General features: G+C 39.7%; 1 protein-coding gene across 1 annotated transcript in view; it reads right to left on the bottom strand.

Moving 5' to 3' along the window:
• Positions 1-3733: 3733 nt before the first annotated feature.
• The window catches only part of cfap57 (cilia and flagella associated protein 57), a 29879-nt gene continuing 8603 nt past the window's right edge, over positions 3734-25009 (bottom strand). The window contains exons 5-22 of the mRNA XM_036526862.1: positions 19475-19627; positions 19228-19367; positions 17645-17810; positions 17344-17457; positions 15270-15482; positions 14828-15001; positions 13527-13688; positions 12181-12336; positions 11948-12041; positions 11646-11836; positions 11157-11330; positions 9497-9655; positions 7171-7314; positions 6041-6157; positions 5741-5875; positions 4735-4878; positions 4343-4478; positions 3734-3921 (exon numbers count right to left, since the gene is read on the bottom strand). Of these exons, the coding sequence (XP_036382755.1) occupies positions 3734-3921; positions 4343-4478; positions 4735-4878; positions 5741-5875; positions 6041-6157; positions 7171-7314; positions 9497-9655; positions 11157-11330; positions 11646-11836; positions 11948-12041; positions 12181-12336; positions 13527-13688; positions 14828-15001; positions 15270-15482; positions 17344-17457; positions 17645-17810; positions 19228-19367; positions 19475-19627 (2760 nt within the window). The remainder of the gene's footprint in view (positions 3922-4342; positions 4479-4734; positions 4879-5740; positions 5876-6040; positions 6158-7170; positions 7315-9496; positions 9656-11156; positions 11331-11645; positions 11837-11947; positions 12042-12180; positions 12337-13526; positions 13689-14827; positions 15002-15269; positions 15483-17343; positions 17458-17644; positions 17811-19227; positions 19368-19474; positions 19628-25009) is intronic.

Below are 25009 nucleotides of genomic sequence, written 5' to 3'. Positions count from 1 at the left end.
AAGGACATTTGAGGCCCCCTAGTCAAATGTCAAATACCATCCAATGATCTATATGTTTACCTACCAGTGACAAATGGGAGGGGCCTATGATACGAGACAGAGAAAATAAGTAAGCATTTTTTCACTTTTGAAATTTTGGACTGCTTTGCACTACATCAACATCAACAATTATGCCAATTTACATAATTTATGTCAATTTATATTAAATATAATATGGTCGCCCAATTTGCATTGACCATCTTATACTTGATCCTGTCTTATGGGACAACTCCTTTGTGCATGTCACTTGAAATCATACTAGTTAAAATGATAAAAATACATTAAAACTGATTTCTAATTTTGTTGTTATAGTACAATTTAAAGTTACGAGTTACCACATTAGACCTTAAATTAAACAGGAATAACCTTCTACAGGTGGCTCATGCCTAAAACTGTCATGTTTAAAATTTCCTGTCTTCTCTATCTTCATATCATCATCTGTCACTGGTACGATGTCCCATTTTGGACTTAAAATTGCAACTTTCTGTTTACTAGAGTAATGCCTTCAGGCTACATCACACTGATGCTTGAACAATCCTGCATGTCTGGACATTTCATTTAATCTTTTGCATTTCTGCCTATACCTACCATTTTTAAAATCATCATGAATACAAATACACATTTTCTCTCACATATCTAACAAATGAATAATACAAAATATGAGGTTGTTTCAATTAATATTGGAGCAAAAAGAAAACATTACAAATGTAAAAATCAAGGTAAAGGATTGAGAAACTGCTTTAAGTCAGTAGTTATCACATGAACCATTGTGCCCTCTGTCCATCATGCTATCCACAATATTTCTGCAGAACCGTACTAATCTAATACTGAGCCTTTTAATCAATGGGGTGAGAGATTTAGGGAGTATTGGGTTATCCGTATTGAAGGAGGCTGAAAAAATCATGAACAACATAAATACTTGTGGTGGTTATGAAACTCAGCTTGCAATTACAGGATTACAAGTTATATTCAGTGCAATGCACCCTTAAGTAAGGTGCTCAATCTACACAACTCACAAAAAGTTAGGGATATTTGTCTTTCGGGTGAAATTTATGGAAAATGTACAAAGTTCACGCTACAGTGATATTATATCATGAAAGTAGGGCATTTAAGTAGAAGCATGCAATGGTGATTTCCTCATCCCAAACAATTTATTGAAACAAAAGCCCACAACAGTGGTGGGTATACCACAACAAAAAATGTCAATGTCTCAATAACTTGTCATGTGCCCTTGAGCATCAATTACAGCTTGACAACGACGTCTCATGCTGTTCACAAGTCGACTTATTGTCTGCTGAGGCATGGCATCCCGCTCTTCTTGAAGGGCGGCCCTCAGGTCATTGAGGTTCTGGGGTACAGAGTTACGAGCCACTCCATTTGAGGTATCCCAGTCTCCAGCAGCCGTATGATGTGACCTTGATGAGCTGGAGCATTGTCGTCCATGAAGATGAAATTAGGCCTGTGTTGTTCATGCGGCTGCACAATGACTGGATTAATGATGTTATTCAGGTAGTATGGGCTTGTCACTGTACCATTCACAAAGTGTAGGGCAGTTCTGTATTGACTAGACACACCTGCCCACACTGTAACACCACCACCACCAAAGGCTCGTCTGGTGACAACAGTGGCTGATGCATAGCGCTCTCCTTGATGTCTCCAACATCGTTGGCGGCCATCATTTCTGCTCAACGTGAATCGACTTTCATCAGAGAACAGCACTGAGGCCCACTGGTCCCTCGTCCAGCGTAAATGCTCCCTGGCCCATGCAAGACGATGACGCCTGTGTCTGGTGGTGTGGTCAGGTACCCTTGCAGGTCGTCTAGCACGCAGACCACGCTGATGTAAACGGTTTCGAATGGTCTGACGTGACACTTGGGTGCCTCTCACCTCCCTTAAATGTGCCTGGAGTTGAGTGGCATTCATCATCCGGTTCCGCAGGGCACTGTTCACAATGAAGCGGTCATCAGTGTGGGATGTGGCCAAAGGACGTCCACTTCTATGCCTTTCTGTGACTCTTCCAGTCTCTCTGTATCTCTGTTGCAACCTGCTGATGACACTCTGTGACACTTTAAGCTTAGTGGCCACTTCCCTCTGAGAACATCCTGTTTGAAGCCTCGCAATGGCGTGGTACTGTTGATCAATTGCTAGGTGTCGTCTTGGTCTCATGATGTCAAAATGTGAACAGCATGATGTAGAGGACTGTTTAAATACCAATTCTAATTGAACCAGGAAATTTATTGGTCGATTCATGGATCAAACACCTGTTGTGAATTTTGCCGTTCAGCTCCTTGTTAGAGAACAGCAAGTTGTGCAAAAAGTACTGAAACATTGAACAGTTGGACATGTGCATTCAAAAGCTAAGAGAAGGTCAAATTAAGTTCACCTGTAAAGGTTATAGTGCATTTTAGGTTCATCCTGAAATTTCACCCGAAAGCCAAATATCCCTAACTTTTTGTGAGTAGTGTAAGTTGCTTCAATCACATCCAATCCAAATGAATGGAAAATATGTAAAACAATGTGTGTTAATGTCTGTTAAGCAAGTAACAATTACAATCATTGTTATGATTTCATGCTCTTATTTCAATGTTCTTGTGTGACCTCTGCCCAGAAACCTGCCAGTGATGTTCTTATTTTGGTTAGATTGTTTTCATTAAATATAAGTTGCATTTCTTTAGCTGTGCTTGTCCTCAGCTGAAATGTATTGGAAATGTGCCTACTGACTTCAACAAATATATTTCATAACTTATTTATTCTCATATTAACAAATATAAAGAGGATAATATGACAATGGTCCTGTTTTTGTCAATTATGAGCACTTGTTCAGTTAACTTATGTTCTGAGGAATTTAGGTTACCAAGGTTACTACAGAATTTGTGAGAAGAGTTTTGGCCCAATGGTAAGAGACAGGGTTAAAAAGAAATTACATCAGCCAGGACAGTATCAAGAAAGTGTGTAACCTTTTAAAGACACTGTTTAAGTGAAATACCGACCATCATTTTGTGCCATAACTGTCATGACATACACAAACTTTCTAACATGCACATAAATGCGGATAACTTACAGGCTTCCTTTAATTGTTATTTAAAATGTCCTCTAACTAGGTAAATGCTGCAACACAGTACTGACACTCAGTCCTGCCATCAAGGCTTCCAAATAATAAAAATGCTGAAAAAATCTTTATAGCGTGATTAGTACAGTGCTGTCTAACTTTAGCAAGCTAAAAGTGGCTAAATACAAGGCATTACGTGTACCTGAACATTAGGTGACCAAGCTGCAAAAGAACAGGGACAATAAAGTATACATCTATGGATGTATCATTTTTCAATTCACAAACAAGTATATAAGTTAGCATACCTGCTAATTAAAATTAAAGTACAGGAAAAAAGAAAAGCAAATGGGTAAATATTTTAAGTGAGTAAATATTGCATAGTCGCTGACTATAAAGCATTAAATTCATCATCCACTGTGGCCTTACCACGTCAGCCTCCATGAAATCCAAGATAAAACTGAAGTAACTATTAACATTCACAACGCAATTTTTGAACAATGGTCTTATTTAATATACAATTTCTATATTGCCTATCAAAACAAAAACAAATTTCCACTTGTTTTGTGTTTGACAGTCTGATCTGTAACCTTTGTACAGCGGATAGCTCTTAGTCCTTGGAATGGATGTCCTGCCTCACAACTGGTTTCAGGAGATGACCGAGGGCAGGTTGACAGTGGAGGGGGTTTGGACTAAGTGTGTATCCCCATGGATAAGGATCTCATTGCGAAGCCTGCCAATCTCGACACGCTGCAGTTGGATAATCCTCTCTGACTCCCCATCAAAGTTGAGCCTGGACACCGGACTGCTGGGAGCAGACTTTGTCGAGGTCAGTGCTGGTGCACACAGAAGAACCACATTCAGAACTGTCAAGGGTACCATTAACAATTAAAAATTTAAAGCACAATACACTTTAATTAAGCCTTCGTGAATAATGGAGCTTACTAATGCTTTAAAGGAGGAATGGGACACAATATCACCAATTTTCTACCAGAAATTGGTAGACATTTTTCCAGGATGCACTGCAGCAGTCTTTAAGGCCAAAGCCAGGCCGACCTGCAATTAATACCTTGGAATAAAGACATGCTGAATCATAACTACCTTAGAAGTTATGAATACAAACTGACTTTTGGTAGGATGGTGTGTTTACCATGAATGTATGAATATGAAGAGCATAAACTCACAAGAATGATGCTTTCCTGAAAGAGCAGGATGTCACTAAATCCAACTAAAATAATAGGAAACTAGAAGAATCACCTTTGGGTTTTGAGGTATTCTGCATCATCTTCTTCCTATTGAATCCCAACTGGTTGTCAGATCCATGGTCTTGACTTCGAAGGACTTTCAGCTCCCTTGTTAATTCATTGATCTCACCGATCAGGAAGGTATTTTCCTGCATTTTGTCAATCGAAATGCACAATGTAAACACACATTTGACAAGGCATTATTTCACATTTACAAGACTTCAATGTAAATTTTAAATGAATTAAAATACATTTAAAATAAATATAGATAAATCTGTCAATTTTTGCTTCAGCAGTGAAATTATTATCCAGCTGATACGTTATATTCCTCCACTGTCCAGCAACTGGACATTTGGAGAAAACGGGCAGATCACACATATCATTTTTTACAGGAAGTCCTCTCACCCTCATTATCCTGAGCTTGTCTGCACGGTGAATCTCACTATCTTTGGCTAGCTTCTTCTTAAGGGAGGCCACAGTCTTCTCCAAGTGCTCTCGCTGACGATTGTATTCCTTCTGTATGTCAGCATCCACCCCATCAATGTCCACCTGTATAAGACAAAAGAAAACGCATACTCATTCTGACCCACTACAACACAGCCTCCTGTCTTTGCATTCAAATGTATGCTTCCTGAAAAACTGACTAGTGCATTCCTCAGGATTAAATGCAATTGCTTCTTATTGATGATTTTTAACAAGCTATCTCCCATCATCATGACAAAGTAATGAGTATGAAACAACATTTCAGCTTAACCACAATATAATTCCTGTGCAGAAATTCCTGTTTTGAGACCCTGATGCAGTAAAGGGAGGAACTATTGAAAGTGTGCCCTGAAACAGAAATCAAATACTTCATTCAGATGGCTGGGAGAGATCCTGCAGCTCAGGAACCCCGTGCACATCTGCATCATCAAGAACACAAAACTATCAACAGCATGCCTTGAAAATACCTACTCTTGTACATTCATACAGAAGTTAATCTGGAGTCAGGTGATGGTACCGCACTGGAAGAAATTGATGCACTGGAGGAAAATTTTGTCGACAGTACAAAGATATAACAGCCGGACTGAAAACCTTGCTGGCATTAGACTGTATTTGTTTGAGATCCAGATTCTTATATAAACAGTCTATTTTCATGTGTGAACACAGTTTGATATCCTGTTACTTGAACATTTCCCTGAGAAAGTGCTGAACAGTCTTCTTTTCACTCAATGATAAAAAAGAACTGGAATCTATACTAGCACCTGTGCTTTACGTTTTCTAAATAACGAAGGGTGAAATGTTTAGTTTTTTCATTTTTACCTGGATTTCTTTTCCATACACCACCTGGTTCCATAACAAGCCCCACACACTTTGTTTTGTTGCAGTACTTAAGTTGGAATTTGTTATAGCAACAGCATGATTCTCTCACCACATCAGACTTCTGGATGTAGCGGCTGTAAAGCTGACGGATGCTATCTTTCAACTTTTTAGGCTCCTGAATGAAGCTCACACAGCGGTGAAGGTCTGTCTTGAATCTCCGCACCAGAGCTTCTATATCATGCACCTGCACACCAAAGTGGGGAGAAGGGGTAAGTAAGAGCTATGTAAGACTATGTAAGACTATCAGTGAAACTGTCAATACAATTCTGGGATACTCCCCTTGCAGTTGGCCTCTATGTAGGCTAATATACAGGGATTACTATACACGGGCCCTTAGTTAGATACTTACCCTCTGCATCTCTCGGCGTCTATCCTTATCTGTGGCCTTCAGCTTGAGATTGAGCTCTGCAATGTTCAGCTCCATCTGGGTATTCCGCCTTTGGAACTGCTCCAGTTCACCTTCCATCTACAAAGGAACATATCAAAGATTTTATTCTGATTATAGTTAGTACTGATCAACATTATTGTTGTTATTGAGATTACATTAAATTATTGGCATTTAGCAGATGCTCTTACCCAGAGCGACTTACATCAGTTACAATGTTATCAATTTATACAGCTGGATATGTACTGAGGCAATCGGGGGCTAAGTACCTTGCCCAAGGGTACAACCCCTCGAGACATAATTTATGTTAAAATGCACTGATGGGACATGGCAAGCTGTTTTTGCCCGAGATGTTGCCACAGAAAGGTGAAAATATCATCGACTTTGACAAAGCTGTTTACATTTGACAGCTAAGAACAGATTTATATGCTATTTAAAATGGATTTCATTTTAAATAGCATATAACATCTCATTTAATTAATGAGATGTTTACTATATTACATGCTTTGGGTGCTTTTCTTCATATACTGTCACCTGAAATAAATAGGGTAAATTATTGATTTCATGTGTAATAAAATAACAAATATGAATACAACAAATGTACTCCTTAGCAATCAAATGGGAAACTTATCACTCTCCTATCAATTGAGCATACACACTTGACATATTTATATTTAATTAGTTTCTAATATTTGCTGTGCAGTAGCTTTTGTCCATTATATTACTTACACTATATTATATTTATATATTTATATTATATATATATATATATATATATATATATATATATATATATATATATATATATATATATATATGTATATATAAAATTTAAATAAATTAACTGTCAAGCAAACAACCTTCTGTCCTTACTAATATCAACTGATATAATTCTTTTCCGCTGTCATTCAGCCACAAGGAATTGGTCCTACAGGCAGTTTAAAATATGCATGAAGGTAGGAATATTCTTACAGAAACATGCCTTGCATAAAACAATCATACACATGTTTTTGGCTAGAATTTGTTAGTATGCATGGTTGATCATTGTGGCCCTAGGACTTAAACACCATTGGGCTCTGAGTATGAGTCTTCACCTTTTGGATCTGCTCCCTCATCTCTTTAATGTTGTTTTCTCTGGGTTCTATCTGCTTTTTCAGTTCTTTGATTTTATAGTCCAACACAAACTTGAACTTTTCCAGCTCAGTGTTCTTCTTCCTCAGGTCATAGATGCGCTTTTCCTGCAGAGAGAAGAGGTTTCCTGTCATTGACAGCTCCTCAAAAAATCTTATACCTAACAATTTTTGATTAATTAGATCATAAGTAATAGGTACCTCCATGAAGAAAAACAAATGGCTTTGCTGCACTAAGGAAATCTTTCTCTCCTAGTCATCCATTAAAATGACGATTCCGATAATATCTGTACTATATCGGTACTATCTGTCCTTAAAATTTCATGTTTGCTTGGTTACATGATCTCAGTATATACTTAAGTGGATAAGCATCAAAAATGGTAATATTTTATTGTTTTCTCTTGGACTCTAGTATAGGACCAAAATGTCTGAGCTAAACATTCTCCAGCACAACACCAAATGAACAGAATCTCCTGGTATTCCATAAAGGCTACTGATAGATGCCTGTAGCTGATAAAAATCTGGGTTCTTTGGTTACCCTATCCCAGCTTCTACTGTTTGTGGTTAAATATTATAAGGTGATGGCAGGGAAAAATTAAATGTATGCTGTCACTATCCCATACCCTACATTGTGCTTATCAAACACAGGACAATACCTATAACCAGTGTTGTGCATGAACGCGTTAAAAGAGTTCATTGAACATGCTCATTTTTTCAGTGAACGGTGAACTTGAATGTACCTGATTGCAACTAAAGAACATGAACTTGAGCTCGTTCAGATTTGCGTGAGATTCGGAATCCTTGGGTGTGTTAAAGTTACTGCTTGATGAATAAACACGGACGGCGTTATTCCATACTTGAGATGTTTTTATTAGTGCAACTTATCAGATAGACAGCTCGACAGCTCGCAACCAGCTCCCCATATCCCGCATAGCAATTGCTGCATATACAGACGTACGCATAAAATAGTCCCAGGAGCAGCTCATTTAAAAATGGAGGAAATGAACTGGGACTGTGAACTTGTTCAAAATTCAAAATTGTGAACTATGAACATGAACTTGTTCATTTTAATCTGTGTGAACTGAACTTTGAGCTAGCTCTTGTGAAGTGTGAACTTGCACAACACTGCCTATAACAGTACCTATTTAACCATAAGGGGTCAAAGTCAGAAAGTAAACTGGAAAGTGGAGGCTGGAAGCATGTCTAACAGATCTGTTGATGCAGCTTAATTACTCATTAGATTGAGATGTGCCTACTGACTGATAATTTCACCCTTCTGTAGTGTGATGTGTAATGGCAGACATGCCAAGAATCTTTCTGGACTCCAGAATAATCTTTTGTCTATGTAAGAAAATACAGCATTGTATTTAGGAGGTCCATACAAGTCCAGAGACAATCAAGCTATTTGACACACATGATTCAGCATCAGAGGATGTACACAGGTCAATTGTCTGATACTAGCCTAAAGCTAAACAAACTTGTCACTCAAGCTGTGAAAGCCACTGCAAAAAGACAGGATTGGTTGAGTGATAGCGTTTCTCTCCATAAGTGACCAGGAAACAGTATGGCAAATATCATTGAGCTGTAAGCATCCACACCTCCATTAGCTAGTTACTTATAAAATGCTGCTCTTTATTATTGAGTGAATAAGTTTGTTTTTGTCTGTGTTTATCCGTGTGTGTCTGGGTGTCATCTATGCTTTCAAATACAATCGTACAGGGTCCATCTAACACAGTCCTCATTTGTATTTTTAAAATTCTAAATTCTCCATGCTTGAAATCCCGCCAATGACTGTTCAACTGAACAGAATCACTATCACTGAGCTGGCACAGAGACAGCAACACTGGTCTAGCACAGTTTTTTCTTTTCCCATAGACAACATCCAGTTTGCCATTCCAACACTGAAAACTGTATTGTGTTCATACCTTTACAAACCAAAAAATATAATTAATAGCATGGGCATCAATTTGTTTTGAAAAGTGCTGGGGACAATGACAGGTTTGACGTGTTCACACCTTTTTAAAGTGGTGGAGATGAAATGGGCCATGACAAAAAGTAGTGGGGACATGTCCACAGCATCCCCAGCGTAAATGACGCCTATGATTAATAGATTTAGACAAACTGGAACTTCAGTTACTGTTTTAGTGCAATCCACAGCAAAAGAGATAATATGCTACAATCACATGAAAATGGAAAATGAAAAATCTGTTGGTTACCTTTTCATTTTAGGAAAGTAAAATCCAACCATTCTTTACAGAGAAGGTTCCTTGTGTGTCCAGCACTGACCCACCTTATCCTGGATGGTCTCATCCCTCTCCTGGATCTCCTTCTTCAGGCTCAGGATGTCCTTTTCCAGGGACTTGATCACACCATGCAGTTTCTGAAGCTCCATCTTCAGTTTTTCAGTCTCCATATTCTTGTCGTCAATCTCCCTCTGTAAGCTGCTAAACTATCATGACGAGGTGCCAAGATGTAAAATAGCAATACAGAGAAAAAATAGCTAAATATGACCACATAATTGCATTTGGTTCTTCATTTAAAGTTATGGATGTGTTTCTGATGAGTGGCAGTCCAAAGCATTGTGGGTCGATAACCTGTAGGGTTACATAAAACTAAATGGAAATCCCCTGGTAGAAAAAGAGGTACATTGAGTTTAAAAGTTAAAAAAAAAATCATACAGATATGGATATTTTAATATTATTCTCCTGCTTATCTACAGTTTACGTGCACTGTGAGGCATTACAGCATAAATCATTATGGATACTAATTTTTATAAACAATAAGAAAAAGCTATGATAAAGACAATTTCTATGGCAGAAAAATGACCTGCACATGTTGTACTGTAATTCTGGGGCATTTCTGACACAATAATATTCCCATTATCAAATCAAAGGGGGTGAATTGTCGTGTTCTTCATTTGCTGCTTGCTACGTTTAGTCATGTGTTGTCATGTATACGGCATTAGCATTATGTACACATTAACACTAACTGTTGTCCACATCTGTGTTATGTTGCAGCCTATTCCATCATAGGTCTACCTCCAGACCTCTCCATCTGTGCATGGCAATTTGGACAGTACCTTAAACCACATCAGCAACAGGCTGTCCACGAACCGTCTTTCAAGAAAATACTGACATATCCCTGAAAATACCACTGTGAAAATTTACAGTGGTATTTGGTACCATTGCCACATTCTGTTGGGAGCCTCTGTGTGTCCAGGTACAATGTGTTCCCCTATACTTGTTATTCGGCCTCACACTGACATTTGTACATTATGCTCCGATGTCTTCATGTCTGGTGACAGCATTTTCCCAAAATGATTTAGCATACTTGCTCATAGAGTCAAGATGTGTGTAAAATACCTTGCAAGGTCATAAGTGTTCCAGATATTTCCACTAATTGTCATTTTCACAAATGTAACTTTTTACAGAATTCTCTAATCCCTCTCCCATTTAACACACATATTAAGAATTACTTGCAGATGGACATAAAATAGTTAGCTTATCTTCTCTTGGCAATGTGGCCATTCATAATTTGGTCAAAAAGTCGACCAAAGTCACCTGCCATTTCATTTGAAAGCCTCATGCTTGCCTACAACATCTAATGCATCAAAGCATATACTGTGCATATATGTAAACATACTCAACATGCTCAACAAATGTTGTTTACTGGTAACAAATATGACAAATACAGTAAACACTTTTGTTTGTTTTGCAAATTACCAGTTTACAAGTGTTTCCAAGTAAGATTACAAGTATCATCTGACTAGTAAAAATGAGTAGAAAGAAAATGAGTTATGCCTCCTCTACACACCCTTAGCCAGTAGTATCATCAGCCTTTATCACCATAATCATTACAGACATTACTTGGATAAGCCCAGTGCCACAAAAAAAACTTCATTTCTGGGGAAACAACTTTGTACTCAGTATATGACTGGTTGGTCCATTTACCTTTTTCCTCATGATGCCAGTCTCGTCTTTCAAGTGCACGTTGGTCTCTTTCTCCTCTGTCAACATCTTCTCAAATTTGACACGGATGTCCAAGATCTCCCTGTCTGTATCCTCTTCCATGATCTTTATCATTTCCTCATATTCCCGTTTTTGCTGTTGGGATTTGTCCTCACACTGGGACAGAGAGGATGCAGGAGTGACAAAGAGAAGAAGAGGATCATGTCAGACTAAACTTGTTGACATGTTCACCTGGCCTGGCCAGAATTGTTTTTGTTATAAGGTTTCTTGTACACATGAAGGCGCTATAATTTTCTTTTTCAATGTAATAGCATCAGTGTAAGAAACAAGTGACAATGGAGGGTCTTACTTTCCTTCCTTTTTTTCCCAGTTATGTGAAGATTCTGCAGATTAAAATCAGCAAAACAGCCCCATGACCCTCAAACGTCCTGGCGTACCTGAATGCTGAACTGTATGTACCACAATGCTCACCTCCTTCAGTTTACGGACTTTCTCCTGCAGCTTGGACTCATACTGCAGGGTGAGTTCCTCCAGTGCTTCTGTCTTACTTTCCTCTGAAGAGTGTAGCTGCCGTTCATAGTCCTCCTGCATGTGCTGAGACTTCATCTGTAGTTCCAGGTATTTCTCATACTCCAGCATCAGCTTCTGGTTATTGGTAGACTCTGCCCGAATAGGTGGGTGGGTGAGAGAAAGGACAACGTCAAAGTGCTATGTCTTTGGTTCATCTATCAAGGTTTAATCATGACATTACGACTGAAAGCTGTAGTGTTCACCTAAATCCCTCTGTTCTTTTGAATGCTTCTCCATCACTTCATCCATTAAAGCCTTATGGTCCAACTCAAGTTTTTCCTTTTCTGTTTTAAGAACCTACAGAAGAATGGTGAAATTATCAAGTTAATAAAAACATTACTTTTTTGTCATGCCGTTTTGTGGTGTTACTGTATACGTGTCATAGTTTCCACTAAAAGAGTTGCTGAAGCCAACTGATGATGTAATTACAGCTCACCTGGTTCTTTGTTTTCAGAGAATCTATCTCCTGAATGAACTTCTCCGTCAGCTCTTTAAGCTTCTCATTGTAGTTCATGTCCCTCAATCGAAGTTGGTACTCATTCTCCATCTTGAGCTCATCCACCCTCGTCTTCAGTTCCAGCATTAATTGATTCTGAAAAGTTAATAACAAGTACAGAAAACTTATTGTACCTATAGAAACTACAGGCATTCGACACAACAATTTAGGTCTGATCTGAACACTGGAGGTTCATATGTTCAAAAGCTCTACAACTACCTACCTTTGAATGTCTGAATCACTCTATACATTACTTCAATTTCAAGTGTCCTATTAAGCACACATATACTAAGAGGCATAAAAATACAACAAATGACTAAGTGCAAAATAAAGAGTGATTATTTTTTAGTCATAACAATGGACTGCACATAATGATGGGGCATTTTAATTATCTACTATACATTCAAATCAAAATAGGTCACAAGGGTGTCATTTTTTCAGAGAACAATTTCAATTTGCACTCCATTTGTTGCTAACCACACTCACAATGTAACCATGACATCACAAGGGCATTTCTTTAGCTCTGAGAAATCATATTGTACTCAGGAAGTGCTACACAACTCAGCAAGAATATGTGACAAACATGTGTGTGTCAACACACACTGAATAACAGCTGAATACTATTACGCCTCCAACCAGTACACTTGAGAGTGCAACATAAATGATTGCTCTCAACACATCTGCAGTATAATTTCCAACTGCTGTGCAGATGAAACAGACTGAATTCTGATTGTTACCCTAAACCTTTAATTAATAACCAAGCCAACATATGCATGGTCAGCTTTGAGGACTTCATACTAGAACGGCCACCTTATTGCAGGGGATAAGATATGACTATACTGATGTCCAGAGACCTCTGCAGCTTTTTTGGGTGTACGAAGATGTCACCCCAGTGAAGCCTCAACTGGATGTACCAATCTTTAAGGTAAGAGGGCCTGCCCTAGCTATTCTCAATTAGGAGTTGAACCTGTCTTAATATATAATGAATGCAGATGTGACATTGTTAAAGAAAGTATAAGAAATGAGGTTTGCTCCATGACATTTTTATGTCCTTTTGAAAGTCTATCTATATGATATTGCGAGAGTTGTTTTCTGAAAATGTGATGACATCACTGGTATTTGAAAATTTGTTTGAAGTTGTTCAGAAAACATTTACAAAGGAAAAAAAAAACTCAAAGGAAAAAACTGCTCTTTGGGATAGCTCTCATTGAATTACACACATCTTCAATCAAGAAACTCCAACTACAATGGACTAAAAGGCTTTTGGTTTAAGTGAGCATCTCTACCTTCTCCTCCAGGTCAGACTTAGTTACAAGGATTTCCTCAGAGTAACAGATCTCATTGTCCCTCTTCATGCCATGCCTCTCCTTGTCAATAATTTTCCAGATGAGCAGGCAGTTGTCCTCTGATACAGTCAGCAGGAACTGGTCATCAAATGTCACAGCCATCTGAAGACACAGTTTCAGATTGATATGGATATTACACACATGTGCAAAATAGTATGTACAGCAGTTATAAGAATTACTGATATAAAAATATATACACAAAATGTGGGACAGAATAGTTTCTTATACTGATGCTGTTACACTACTCACTAATCGGTCACAACATTTTGGGTTCACTCACAACATGTAATAGGATAGGGTATTGAGCACATGGGTAATGTGAATATGAACAAAATAAATAAAAAAGAATTTAAAATTGAGGTGAATTTTGTACCTCTCATATTGTGTACTTTGTAGGCATTGTGCCAAAACAGTAAATAGGGAAAATGGGATTCTGGGACATCTAGTAAAACATATAAATCAAAGGGGTGACCTTTATGTCACACAATGCCTTTGTCAGAAAACATTCAGAGAATTATGTCCAGTTCTGGTCACCACAATGTAAGAGATATAAAAGCTCTGAAAAAGACAACTTGCAGTTATCAAAAATTTCAGTCATGAGGAGAAATTTATGATCTCTTTAGCCTAAGCAGAAAGAGATTCAAGGGTATTTGATTGATCTGATTTATTTTCACATTTTTTGATAAAATAGACTATAGATGCTCACTTCAAAATTAATTCTTTCAGGATGCTGCAAGGACATTTACTTAAAGGGAAAATTACTTAACTAACACTAGGAAGTATTTTTGCATGCAGTTAAGCTAATGCTGAACTGAGATGTCTATCAAGCTTCATAGTGGAAACAGAGACCACTGCAGAGTGTTAAAGACCAGGCTTGGTTCTCTATTACAATGGCCTGTTCTTTCCGTTAAACATATGTCTTTAAACAGATTTTGCACAGTTATGTTTTAGCTACAGCTCAATGAATGCCTTCTCAATTCATTAGCTTAATATGCTGTGAAGCAAAGCCACCTTCCTCCATAATCACTGATGAGATTTATATCACCTTGTGAGAAGTGATGTCCAGATTTCATCACATCCATATGAAAATGACTATAACACTTTACAATGAGGTAAAATAGGGACAAAATGATATACTACAAGGTCAACATAACACCAGCTATTCCAAATTCTAACTTATATCCAAACAGTGTTGCTGGAGTCTCTTTGCTGAACTAAGATGAGATGAAACAGACAGACACCTTGGTGATAGGTGCTGCATGGCCTTGGTATTCTATCCACTCATTCTGTATGGGTAAGGGGTACTTCATGGCTCTGACAGTCCCAGCAGAGGTGCCAATGAAGAGCACTCGTCCCAGATGGGACAAAGCAACGGCAGTGTAGGTCACATCATTTGATGGCACTTCTTTCACAATCTGTCAAAGAACACCACCATTGTCACAGAGTTAACAGGAGCAAACAGGAAAACACAATGACAACTTCACCCATTCAAATGCCATAGGCTAATAAGATAGGAACATAGAAAAAGAAACAGCTCCCTGGCTGGAAGTGAGAATGTTGCTTGTTCAAACTGCTTCAGACTGGTTCGGTAAATTCTAGTTTCTCAGTCCTTTAAAACATACTCACAGATTATTTTTTTCTGCATAAGAACATAAAAAGGAACTGAGAGGATCTTAGTCACACCTGGCAGTCTTGAATCTCTTTCAATGTACAGTCCGTTCCCACAGCAAAAATGATCTTGGCATCAGGGGAGATGGTGACATTGGTGTACATGCAGGTCTTGAGGACACTCTCTGATTCACGCTTACTGGTAAGAGTGTTCCACTCATATACAGCACCATCCATCCCACATGACACCAGCCTCCTGTCATCCTCACTCCACATGATGGAACGCACCTGAGAGACACCACAGGGGACCGAATCTCACAGTTTCATGCAGGAGACCTTAAGCTCTCTACTACATTAGAATTTACAGAAGGTAAAGGTCGTCACTTTGCTGGCTGACTGCCTGAAGACCGCAATCAATACTTTTCAAAATTAAATGATTACCACAAAATGGAACCACAAAATCAACAAACCACAACATGGGACAGAGCATTGTTCATGGCACAATGGATTTTGGACATTGGTTACTTATTATATACGTCAACTTTGTTTTAACAGGGTATATTCTTTGACAGTAATTAATAAAAGTCCAGCTCCACCAATGCATATATAGTACTTGTATATAATATAGTCTTTGTTAACATGTCAAAACCACATCATTGGCCAAATGCTCCAACACATTAACCAACATTTTTAAACTGGAGTGTTGGAGAATTATGTTACGTTATGAATTAATGCATGATCATAATGTCCATTTAACTACCATCAAAATAAGTCACAGTTTGCCCTTGACTGTTCACTCCAACTCAATAAGGCTAAGAAAACTGAAAACTCCTCTCTGAAATTGGTACCATTTTATGCAGGGCTGTGGGAAGTAGGGGTGCTGTGGGTGCTGCAGCACCCCCTGTTGGAAAAGGCAGACATCACAACATTCTCTTCCAGATGCAAAAAAATAAACATATTAAAACATTTTAAGTAATTCTCCTGTTGTTATTCACCTAAGAATTTAATGCTTGAGGAATTTTTGAGAAATAATTAGCAATACTGAATAATTATTAATTATTAAAATAACGCTAAGCATCATGGTCAACGGACGTCACATAGCCTAGTCATCTAGTAGCTAGTAATGTTGCATCACTCAAGGTAGCTACTTATCACAATGGCACAGAAACGAATTTCGGATTTCTTTGGTAAACCCCCAGCTTCTAAAAAGAGCACAACGGAAGACCAGCGGATCCAGGAAAGCATCCCGACGCCGACCAGCACTTCCAGTGGCAGCTGGTGAGCTGGAAACAGGGGAAGCCGAAACACTACCTTTAAATCTATCATTACTTTCAACCTGTTCCCCTTTATCCTCCTTGATTAACAATAAAACAAATAATTCACAGAATAATCTGCACCAATTGTGTAATTAGAATAAATGATTATGCTCGCGAAACTATAGCTAAGCTAAGCTATAGCACATTGGTGTCGATTTCTGTGAATTATGTTTTATTGTTAATCAAGGAGAATAAAGGGGAACAGGTTGAAAGTAATGATAGACTTAGAAGTAGTGTTTGGGCTTCCATTGTTTCCAGCTCACCAGCTGCCACTGTTAACATTATCATTAAACAGTAATTTCACACTGATACCTTTGCTACAAAAATGTATTTGGCTACGTTGTTGTGTGCTGTGCAAACTGGGCTTTTGGACCGTTTAAAATATTGTGCATATTTGGATATGTTCTTGTCCGCTGTGCACAATAGCCTTTTGGACCTGCTTAACTATGTCTTGGCTATTTGTATATTCTTGTCTGCTATGTGCAACAGGGTCTGGCAGTTGCAAGACTGGCATACGTTTGATTCATATTATAGTAGTTTATGTTATATTAGAATGTGATGTTATGAATGGAATTTTCACCAAAAAAGCTTTCACTCAAACTCGTTAAATAAAAATTAATTTATGTGTATGAAGTAGCCTATAGCCTATTCATCGCGAATGCTAATCTTAACCCCCCCAAGGCTGGACACGCAAAAAATGCACCTCCCACTACAGCATCCCCAACTTAAACCCTCTTCCCACACCCCTGATTTTATGGGTCAGACTACAGAAACAAGTTCTCAGTAACATTCAAATGACTTGAACAGATTTTATGTAAGTACAAAAGTCTCACCTTTCCGTTGTGACCCTTCAGGTTCAGAATATTTTCAAATGTGGTTGTGGAGTAGATGTGAATGACATTTCCATTGACAGCAGCAAACAGGTGTCCCCCATAACTGAAAGCACACTGAGGGTGATAGCACCATTCAAAAAACAGATATTTTTGAAAATGTTCACTTTAAACATGAAGATAGACAAATGATTTTTTCAGTGTAAAATGTAATGCTTACAGTTTCTTTGTATTACACTCTCAATGGGAATGATTAGACCCTGATGGATTTGCTGTATCCTCCTATCTTCCACAAAAGACATACCTCCCTACACCCGCGCACAGTGAATTCCTTGAAGGTCCTGATGTCATCGATCAGAAGGTTCATTAAACGTAACTTGTCACAGAAGCCCACCAGGATGAAAAGTCCAGTGGGGTGGAGCGCTACACTGTAGGCCTCCTCCTGGAACTCCTTGTACAGCTCTAGCATGCTTGAGGAGGGTAAACAGATTTTCACCAATCATTATTTTTAGATGAGACATAAGCACATTTTATTTAAATCCTGAACTATTTAAACATCTGAAGATCAACGCCAAAGTGCTTAGCATAAGACCTGTTTGTCTAGCCTTACAATCATTATGACATAACTACAAACATTTGTTTATATCAAATAAACTTGTCCCAATTTTGTGAGATAAACAATTGCAGGACTATTGAAGGCAGACTATGCCATCGTTGCTAGGTATTCATATACCCAACAGTTCAAAAAACAAGTTAGATGTTGTCCTGTTACTAGCAAGACATTAGTGACCAGCTAAAAGGTTGCTTAAACATATATGACAACAACTAATCCAACAACTAATCCAACATCCAAAATACTGTAGCTACTATCACATTTTCATGCTTTCCTCTCCCCCTTTTGAACCGAACTTTAGAATCACCAATTCATACATTAAGCCTCACCACAATATCCTCTGCACTTGCACAGGAGCGCCGAAGTATAATGAATTCTCTCCTTCCATGCATGCCCATTCAGCTATAGCTGCCTGACCAGTTGCTAAAGGGTACTAATGAGTGATAAAATGAAAAGACCCTGCCTGATGAAACCCACTGTTGATTCCCACTCTTTGTCAACTGACAACACTGCCCAGATATTGTGGGCTATACAACTCAGCATGAGTGCCTTTACCAACTGAGCCACTCAAGAGCTGCTCACTAACTTTTTAATTAAAATTTATTGGCAAACAGTAGGCTGGTAAACAACTAGCAGCCATTGAACAATGCCAATTAAACACCTGGCCGCTGTTGTTTTGGTTTTGGCGTTTTGGTTGCAAGTAGCTAACAAGATAGGTAAGACAAAACATCCAGCTTGACAGATATCAATACCCTCCTATATCATTTCATCTGTAAACCTGTCTTTTCCTACATCTTTCTATTTTAATTCACTTGTAGCTGGCTAGCAGGCAATTAAGTGCACTTAAAACCCCTGTGTGATTAAAGAGATAAAAAGAAAAGTTCTCTCTCCTTTTCTTATGGAAAGTTAACCAATGCCTTCACAAGGCAAGTTGAAGATGATCTGTTTGTTTCTTCAGTGTATGTATGCATGTCTGTATCCCTTTTTTTTACCGTGCACTTCCAAAAGTTTATCTGCATGTTATTGTTGCATATATTGCACATAAGGCTTTCAGAGTACATTAAGGCCAATATGTAAGGCCATAACTAACATGCAAGTTTTTGTACACTGAAAACTAACAATTTAATTGGCAGACCTATTTTGCATATGCAAATATACTGACTTTTGATTTGAAAACTGTAATGTCTTAAACAGGTGGTCTAGAGGTGAGCATGTGGTATGAGAATGGCAGACTCAGTGACATCCCGCACCCTGATCCTGACAGCTGATCTTACTTTAACTCAAAGTTCCAGATGCGCACAGAGTGGTCCAGGGAACAGGTGGCGATGAGGGGCTTTCGGATGCAGATGGACAGACCAGTGATTATCCCAGAGTGGAAGGAGTCAGACAGGAACTCAAAATAAGCTTCTTCCCCCTCCTTAAAAAACACATTGAAACCCCATTTTACTTTCATTCCCTGACCCAGTTTGACCCCATGGTCAGTAGTGTGAGGTGAAGCAAGTGTGCTGATCGATGCAGTACCTTTCCCATCTCTGCAGAGGTCAAGGTGATGCTGTAAAGCTGACCACGGTCAGTGCTGGTTGCTAGGGTTTCCTCCAAAGGACTTATACACATGCAGATGATCTCCTGTTGCTCTGCCTGGCTGGGATCATTGCTGCATGGATCTGCGGGGATCTGAGAAATATATGCACAAACACAATTGGCATTGCAAGGCACATATTAACACAACATACAGTATCATTAATATGCAATCAATGATATTATTCATCTATACCATTTATGATCATGTTCATTAGGGCTGGGTATTGGCAGAGATGCACCAATCCGATTCCATTCCGATTCACAAGCTAACAATTCAATTCAATCCGATTCAATTCAATTCTGAATTGATATTGATTCGATAGGAATGAGATATGAAATACTATAGCAGCTTTCCATATTTGGAGAGATGTTTAAAAAGCTCTAAAGGGAACACAAATTTACAAATGCAGAGTCACTGTAAACAAATTGTGAAAATCACTCAAGAAAAGGCTAAAGGCTTGTACAGTCATGTGCCGCTTAGCGTTCATTCAGACAACGTCCGTTCGCATATATGTCCGTAGTCCCATAAGGTTATAATAAAGTTTTAAAATCCTGATTGCAGAACAGGATGTAGCGGACGTAAATGGACGTAGTGAAGGCAATGCTTCCCGCACGCAACACGTGCATCTCATGTCTCTTGGAAATAAAACCATTGCGCTGCCAGGCGTATAATGGTACAGTACATAGTATAGAGACAGAGTGCATTTAGGCCACGCCCACGCCGTGGGGGAAAACAACGCTGCACTTTCCATTGATTTGAATTGCACAGTTCTCTTTCATGTCTTAAAACTAAAATCACAACCATACCACAAAGCTGTTGCGTGGTGGGTTGCACAGCAAATAAAATAACTAACCCCGATTTAAGCTTTTACTGGATTCAAAGACGCAAAACAGAGCCAAAAAGACGTCATAGTTGGCTTAAAGCTAATAGACAGGAGGGCTCCCTAGCCACAAGGACCTTATGGGATCCCGATACTATTCATGCCTGTGTGTACAGCAGACATTTTGTGTCAGGTAGCTCACAAAGTTAATTAATTCTTTATCTGAGAATTTGTTGTTATATGATTGATTCCGATTCTCCAGATATATTAGTTTAGCTAGTTAGTTAGCTAGCTATCTAGCTACAGTAGCTTGCTCTAGGTTAGCTAGCTAGCCAGCTACTGAAGTACTCAATCAATGGTCAATCTTCATGTTTGCAGGGACTAAATGACTTATCCATTAGTCATTTTTAATAAGGCCTTCTGGAAAGTACATGTGGAGAATAACACTGTAATCAGGGTTTGACATTAACATTTAGCTACCAGCCAATGTGGCTAGTTGATTTCCAAAGTTAACATTAGTCGCTAGCAGGGGTGTACTGGGAAAGAAATTCAATCAGCCCTAACGTTGAAAACTTGTCTCGTTTTATTTAGCGTTAATAAAAAAAAAACAGAAAATGCATTATTTTACTTATGTTATATGGGCGCGTTGTTGGTAAGCTTATGCAACTAAGCTCTGTTTGAACTAATCGTGACATGACTGTCAGTGTCAAAGGATTACATACGAACATGTGTCATTGAAAACTGCTGTGCAACATGCCTAAACAGTGAAAGCATTCATGAAATTATGGTATCTTGTTACTGAAATAAACGTATATTTCTCAGTCCTCCTAACTGTACCATCAGATGATAGGCACAGAGAGGGGGCCGGTAAAAACTTTATTGTTTTTTGACGGCCTGCCCGATGGCCAGTACACCACTGGTCGCCAGCTGTCATTTTCACCAGCCAAAGTCTTTATGCCTCAAGTGTAACTGCAATTTATATTTTAACAAAAAAAAGCAAACATAAAAACATACATACATACAACATTCAAACATATTAACATATGCATATAACACTGATTTTGGGATAGAAAAGGGACACTGAGGGAGTCCAATCAGACTTAGTTTCTCTATATCTCTGGCCCTTTCTTCAGGCAGAAGGGTATTGAAATAGGCTGGCTTTGACATTTTTTGTTAAAGCTGCTTCAAGAGACGGTGTCCCGCAATTTCCCATTCACTCCCGTTCAAATTCACAGAATGTTTTCCCCCACAGGAGGCGTGGTTTTCCCTCTGATAATGCGTTACGGTCTGTCTCTATACCCAGGCTTGGGAAGTAAGGGAATACATGTAACGGTGTTACATAATTAGGATACAAAAAAAGGTAACTGTATTCCGTTACAGAAAAGACGTAATCAGATTACCGATACATTTAGTAAAAATGGGGATTATTAGCAGGATTACAATTTTAAAATACATTTTAAAATAAAGAATGATATACTATCATGCACATGCGCACACATTACAACACTTAACAAGTCTCACAACACCACTCCGGTCTCGAGTGAAACCATAGCCAATCTTACAGTTGCCAATTCATTATAATGGCCTCTAGTGAAAAAAATGCTCTCACTGGGTGGAAATTTCACCATTAGTTTGTCTTTAAAGCAGAAAAGGGGAACAACATCACAGTACAGTGCAAGTTATGGCTTCCAGCTGTGAAAATGCTGTCATCATCCAAGGACTCCACATCTAATTTTAAGAAACATACTGTATATAGGTAAGACCAATCGCTAATGTTAACTACACAGAAATCCAGTTAGCTAAAGTTAACATTAGTTAGCTAGCTAACCTGTCAATACTACTACTACTACAACTGAAAAATATTTTGGGACTGTAGGTGGTGATGCTGGTGATGGGATGGTGTGTGGGTAAAAACAGAAGCCCCAGGCTGGAAAAAAGCTTAACGTTAAGTTACTAGCTAGCTAGCAAATGGTACTTAAGACTAGAAATCAATATGTTGGTTTGCAGTATGTGTCATGACTACGGCATCTTAGCCGGTTGTTTTCTTTCCCCTGTCCATGTGCTTCTGTTTTCCTTGTGTTCTAGCCCTGCCCCGCTCTCCGCCCTGTCTCCGCCCACCTGATTGTCTCTACCTGCCTGCCAGCACACCTGCTTCCCATCACCTCATCAGCCTAGCCCTATATCTACCCTGCTTGTCTCTGTCTTGTTTGCCAGTTCGTCTCAGTTTGCTGTTTCGCTACTCGCCGTCTGTTCTGGTTTGCCTGTTGGTTCCGTTTGCTTTGCCTGTTTATTCTTGACTCCGATTTCTGGACCTGATTTGTGGTATGTTTGCTGTGTTTTTCTGGTTTTGGACTTTGCCTGTTTTTCCTGACTTCGTTCCTCATTTTTGCCCTGTGGTTTTGGTCGCCGTGTCTGCCCGGTTTTTGACTCTGCCTGCCCTGACTTCGTTTTGTGGATTACCCGTTTGGATTATTAAACCTGTTTTTGGCATCCATCTCCTCTGTCTGCGCTTGAGTCCCAGCCTGAGTTCTGACAGTATGAATGTAAAATGAACTATTTGTCCAGAAGAGACATGATGAAACGGTATTGGTTTGATAGTAAAGTGCGTAAAAGCCAAATTAGCTAGCTAGCTACTTGCACATTCAACTGAAAAGTACAAATACTAGGGCTGCCTCCGACTAAAGATTTTCCTAGTCGACTAGTAGTTGTTAGCTCAAGCCATTAGTAGAATAGTCGTCGCACGTTTATGATGTTAATTTAATTATTTAAATAGCATATATATTGATTATTTCTGGGGGCATCAGAAAATGGTTTGAGTTCCAGGGCTGAGAAAGAATGTTATAAGTAGCTCATAACATACAAACAGGGGATGCACTGGGATGCATCCTCAGTGATGTATCCTGGGATCGTTGGATGTTTCGGTTCTTTTAAAACATCATACACCCTCACCCAGGCGAACCAGCCAGGGGTGATCAGTCCCCGGCTCTCAACTCTCAGCTCTGTCAACTCCTGGTACTTGGCACTTTTCCGCTCTTGGGCTTCTTCCATGTGCTCCTCCCAGGGTACAGTAAGCTCTACCATGATCACCTGTTTGATGGAATCTGAAAAGATGACCATGTCCAGACAGAGGGTTATTGAAGCAATATGATCTGGAAACCGAAACTGCTTGCCAAAATCCACTCTGCTGAGGCAAGGAGGCTGGATGGTGATCTGGGCTGGGGGGTGCTTTTCTTTCCAGCCTTAACAAAAGTGATGGTCTGCCTTGGGTGGTGGTGTTTGTTGGTGGTCAAGACTGAAGCTACTGAAGCACTTGATCATGCCGCCAGCGGTAGTGGCCTTCTGCCAGGGCCTTTGGGCAACTACTCAGAATGTGCTCAAGAGATCCTCTACCAGCACAGAGGGCACAGGAAGGTGATTTGCTTTTACCCCAGATGTGGAGATTCACATAGGTCGGTCATCATATACAGCCTGGATCAGGAATCGGACTTGATAATAATCTGTCCGCAGGATGTTATCTCAGGTGATCTTCCGCTGCTCTGCAGATTCCCACCTCGTCCATGCTCCCTGCTGTTTCAAACCCACCATCCTGCTTGCTCTTTCTTCTTCCATGCCAGGACTAGAAGGCGCCTCTCTTTGCCCTTGGCTTTGCGGATCTGCATCCCGGTGAAGGAACCCAGCCCTGCTCGGCCTCTAGCCGCATTCCCCACAAGCTCTCTCTGCCTCAGCCGAGACTCTGCAACCTTGAGCACCTTGGATGCTCTCCACTGCCTGTCCTGATCTCGATTCCTGTGCCCGCCACTCTGGGGTCCCTCGAGTCTCTGTACATGTCTCCCTTATCGAGACACTATAAACTCCTCTTTCAGACTACTGAAGGGGAGCTGCAGGATGTTACTGCTGCCGTACAGAGCCATGCTGCTGAGGCTGCGGGGGAGACCTAGCCACCTGCGAAGGAAGCTGCTAATCCTCCTCTCCATTACCTCGACTGATGACATCGGGACCTTGTATATCAGCAGCAGCCGTAGGACCCTGGGCAAGATGGCATGCTGATAAACTCAGGCCTTGAACCTTCCTGGGAGGCCTGACTTATCAGTATTAGCGAGTCACGCTTCAAAGTCTTTGATGGTCTTTTGGACAGAAGCGGAGTCCTTGAGGCTGGCATCAAAGAACTTTCCTAAACTTTACACCGGCTTCTCAGTGATAGATGGAATGGTGCCCTCAGAAAGTGAGAAGCGGAACGTGTCCACTACTCTCCCCTTCTTTAACACCACTGACCTAGACTTGCTGGGCTTGAAGGTCATCCTAGCTCATGCAATGAGCTTCTCTAGGCCTTGGAGAATCCACCTGGTGCCTGGCACTGAAGATGCTGTGATGGTGAGATCATCCATGAAGGCCCAGATCGGAGGGTTGCCTCATGCCGGACTTGGTCTTTGGGCCTCTGCATTCCACCTCAGCTGACTTGGCTATCATGTTCATGGCCAAGGCAAAAAGGATAACAGAAATGGTGCAGCCTGTTATTATCCCCTTTTCTAACCAATGCCAGCTGGATGTTACTGACCTAGATGTGACTCTTATCTTGAAATCATTGTAATAATCCAGGATAAGATTCTTGAGGTTAATGGGCACATGGTGTCGTTGCAGGGCAATTCCAACCAAA

The sequence above is a fragment of the Megalops cyprinoides genome, chromosome 4 (genome assembly GCF_013368585.1).
Source record: "Megalops cyprinoides isolate fMegCyp1 chromosome 4, fMegCyp1.pri, whole genome shotgun sequence".
Taxonomy (NCBI): Eukaryota; Metazoa; Chordata; class Actinopteri; order Elopiformes; family Megalopidae; genus Megalops; species Megalops cyprinoides.
This window is presented reverse-complemented; position numbering and strand designations above follow the sequence as displayed.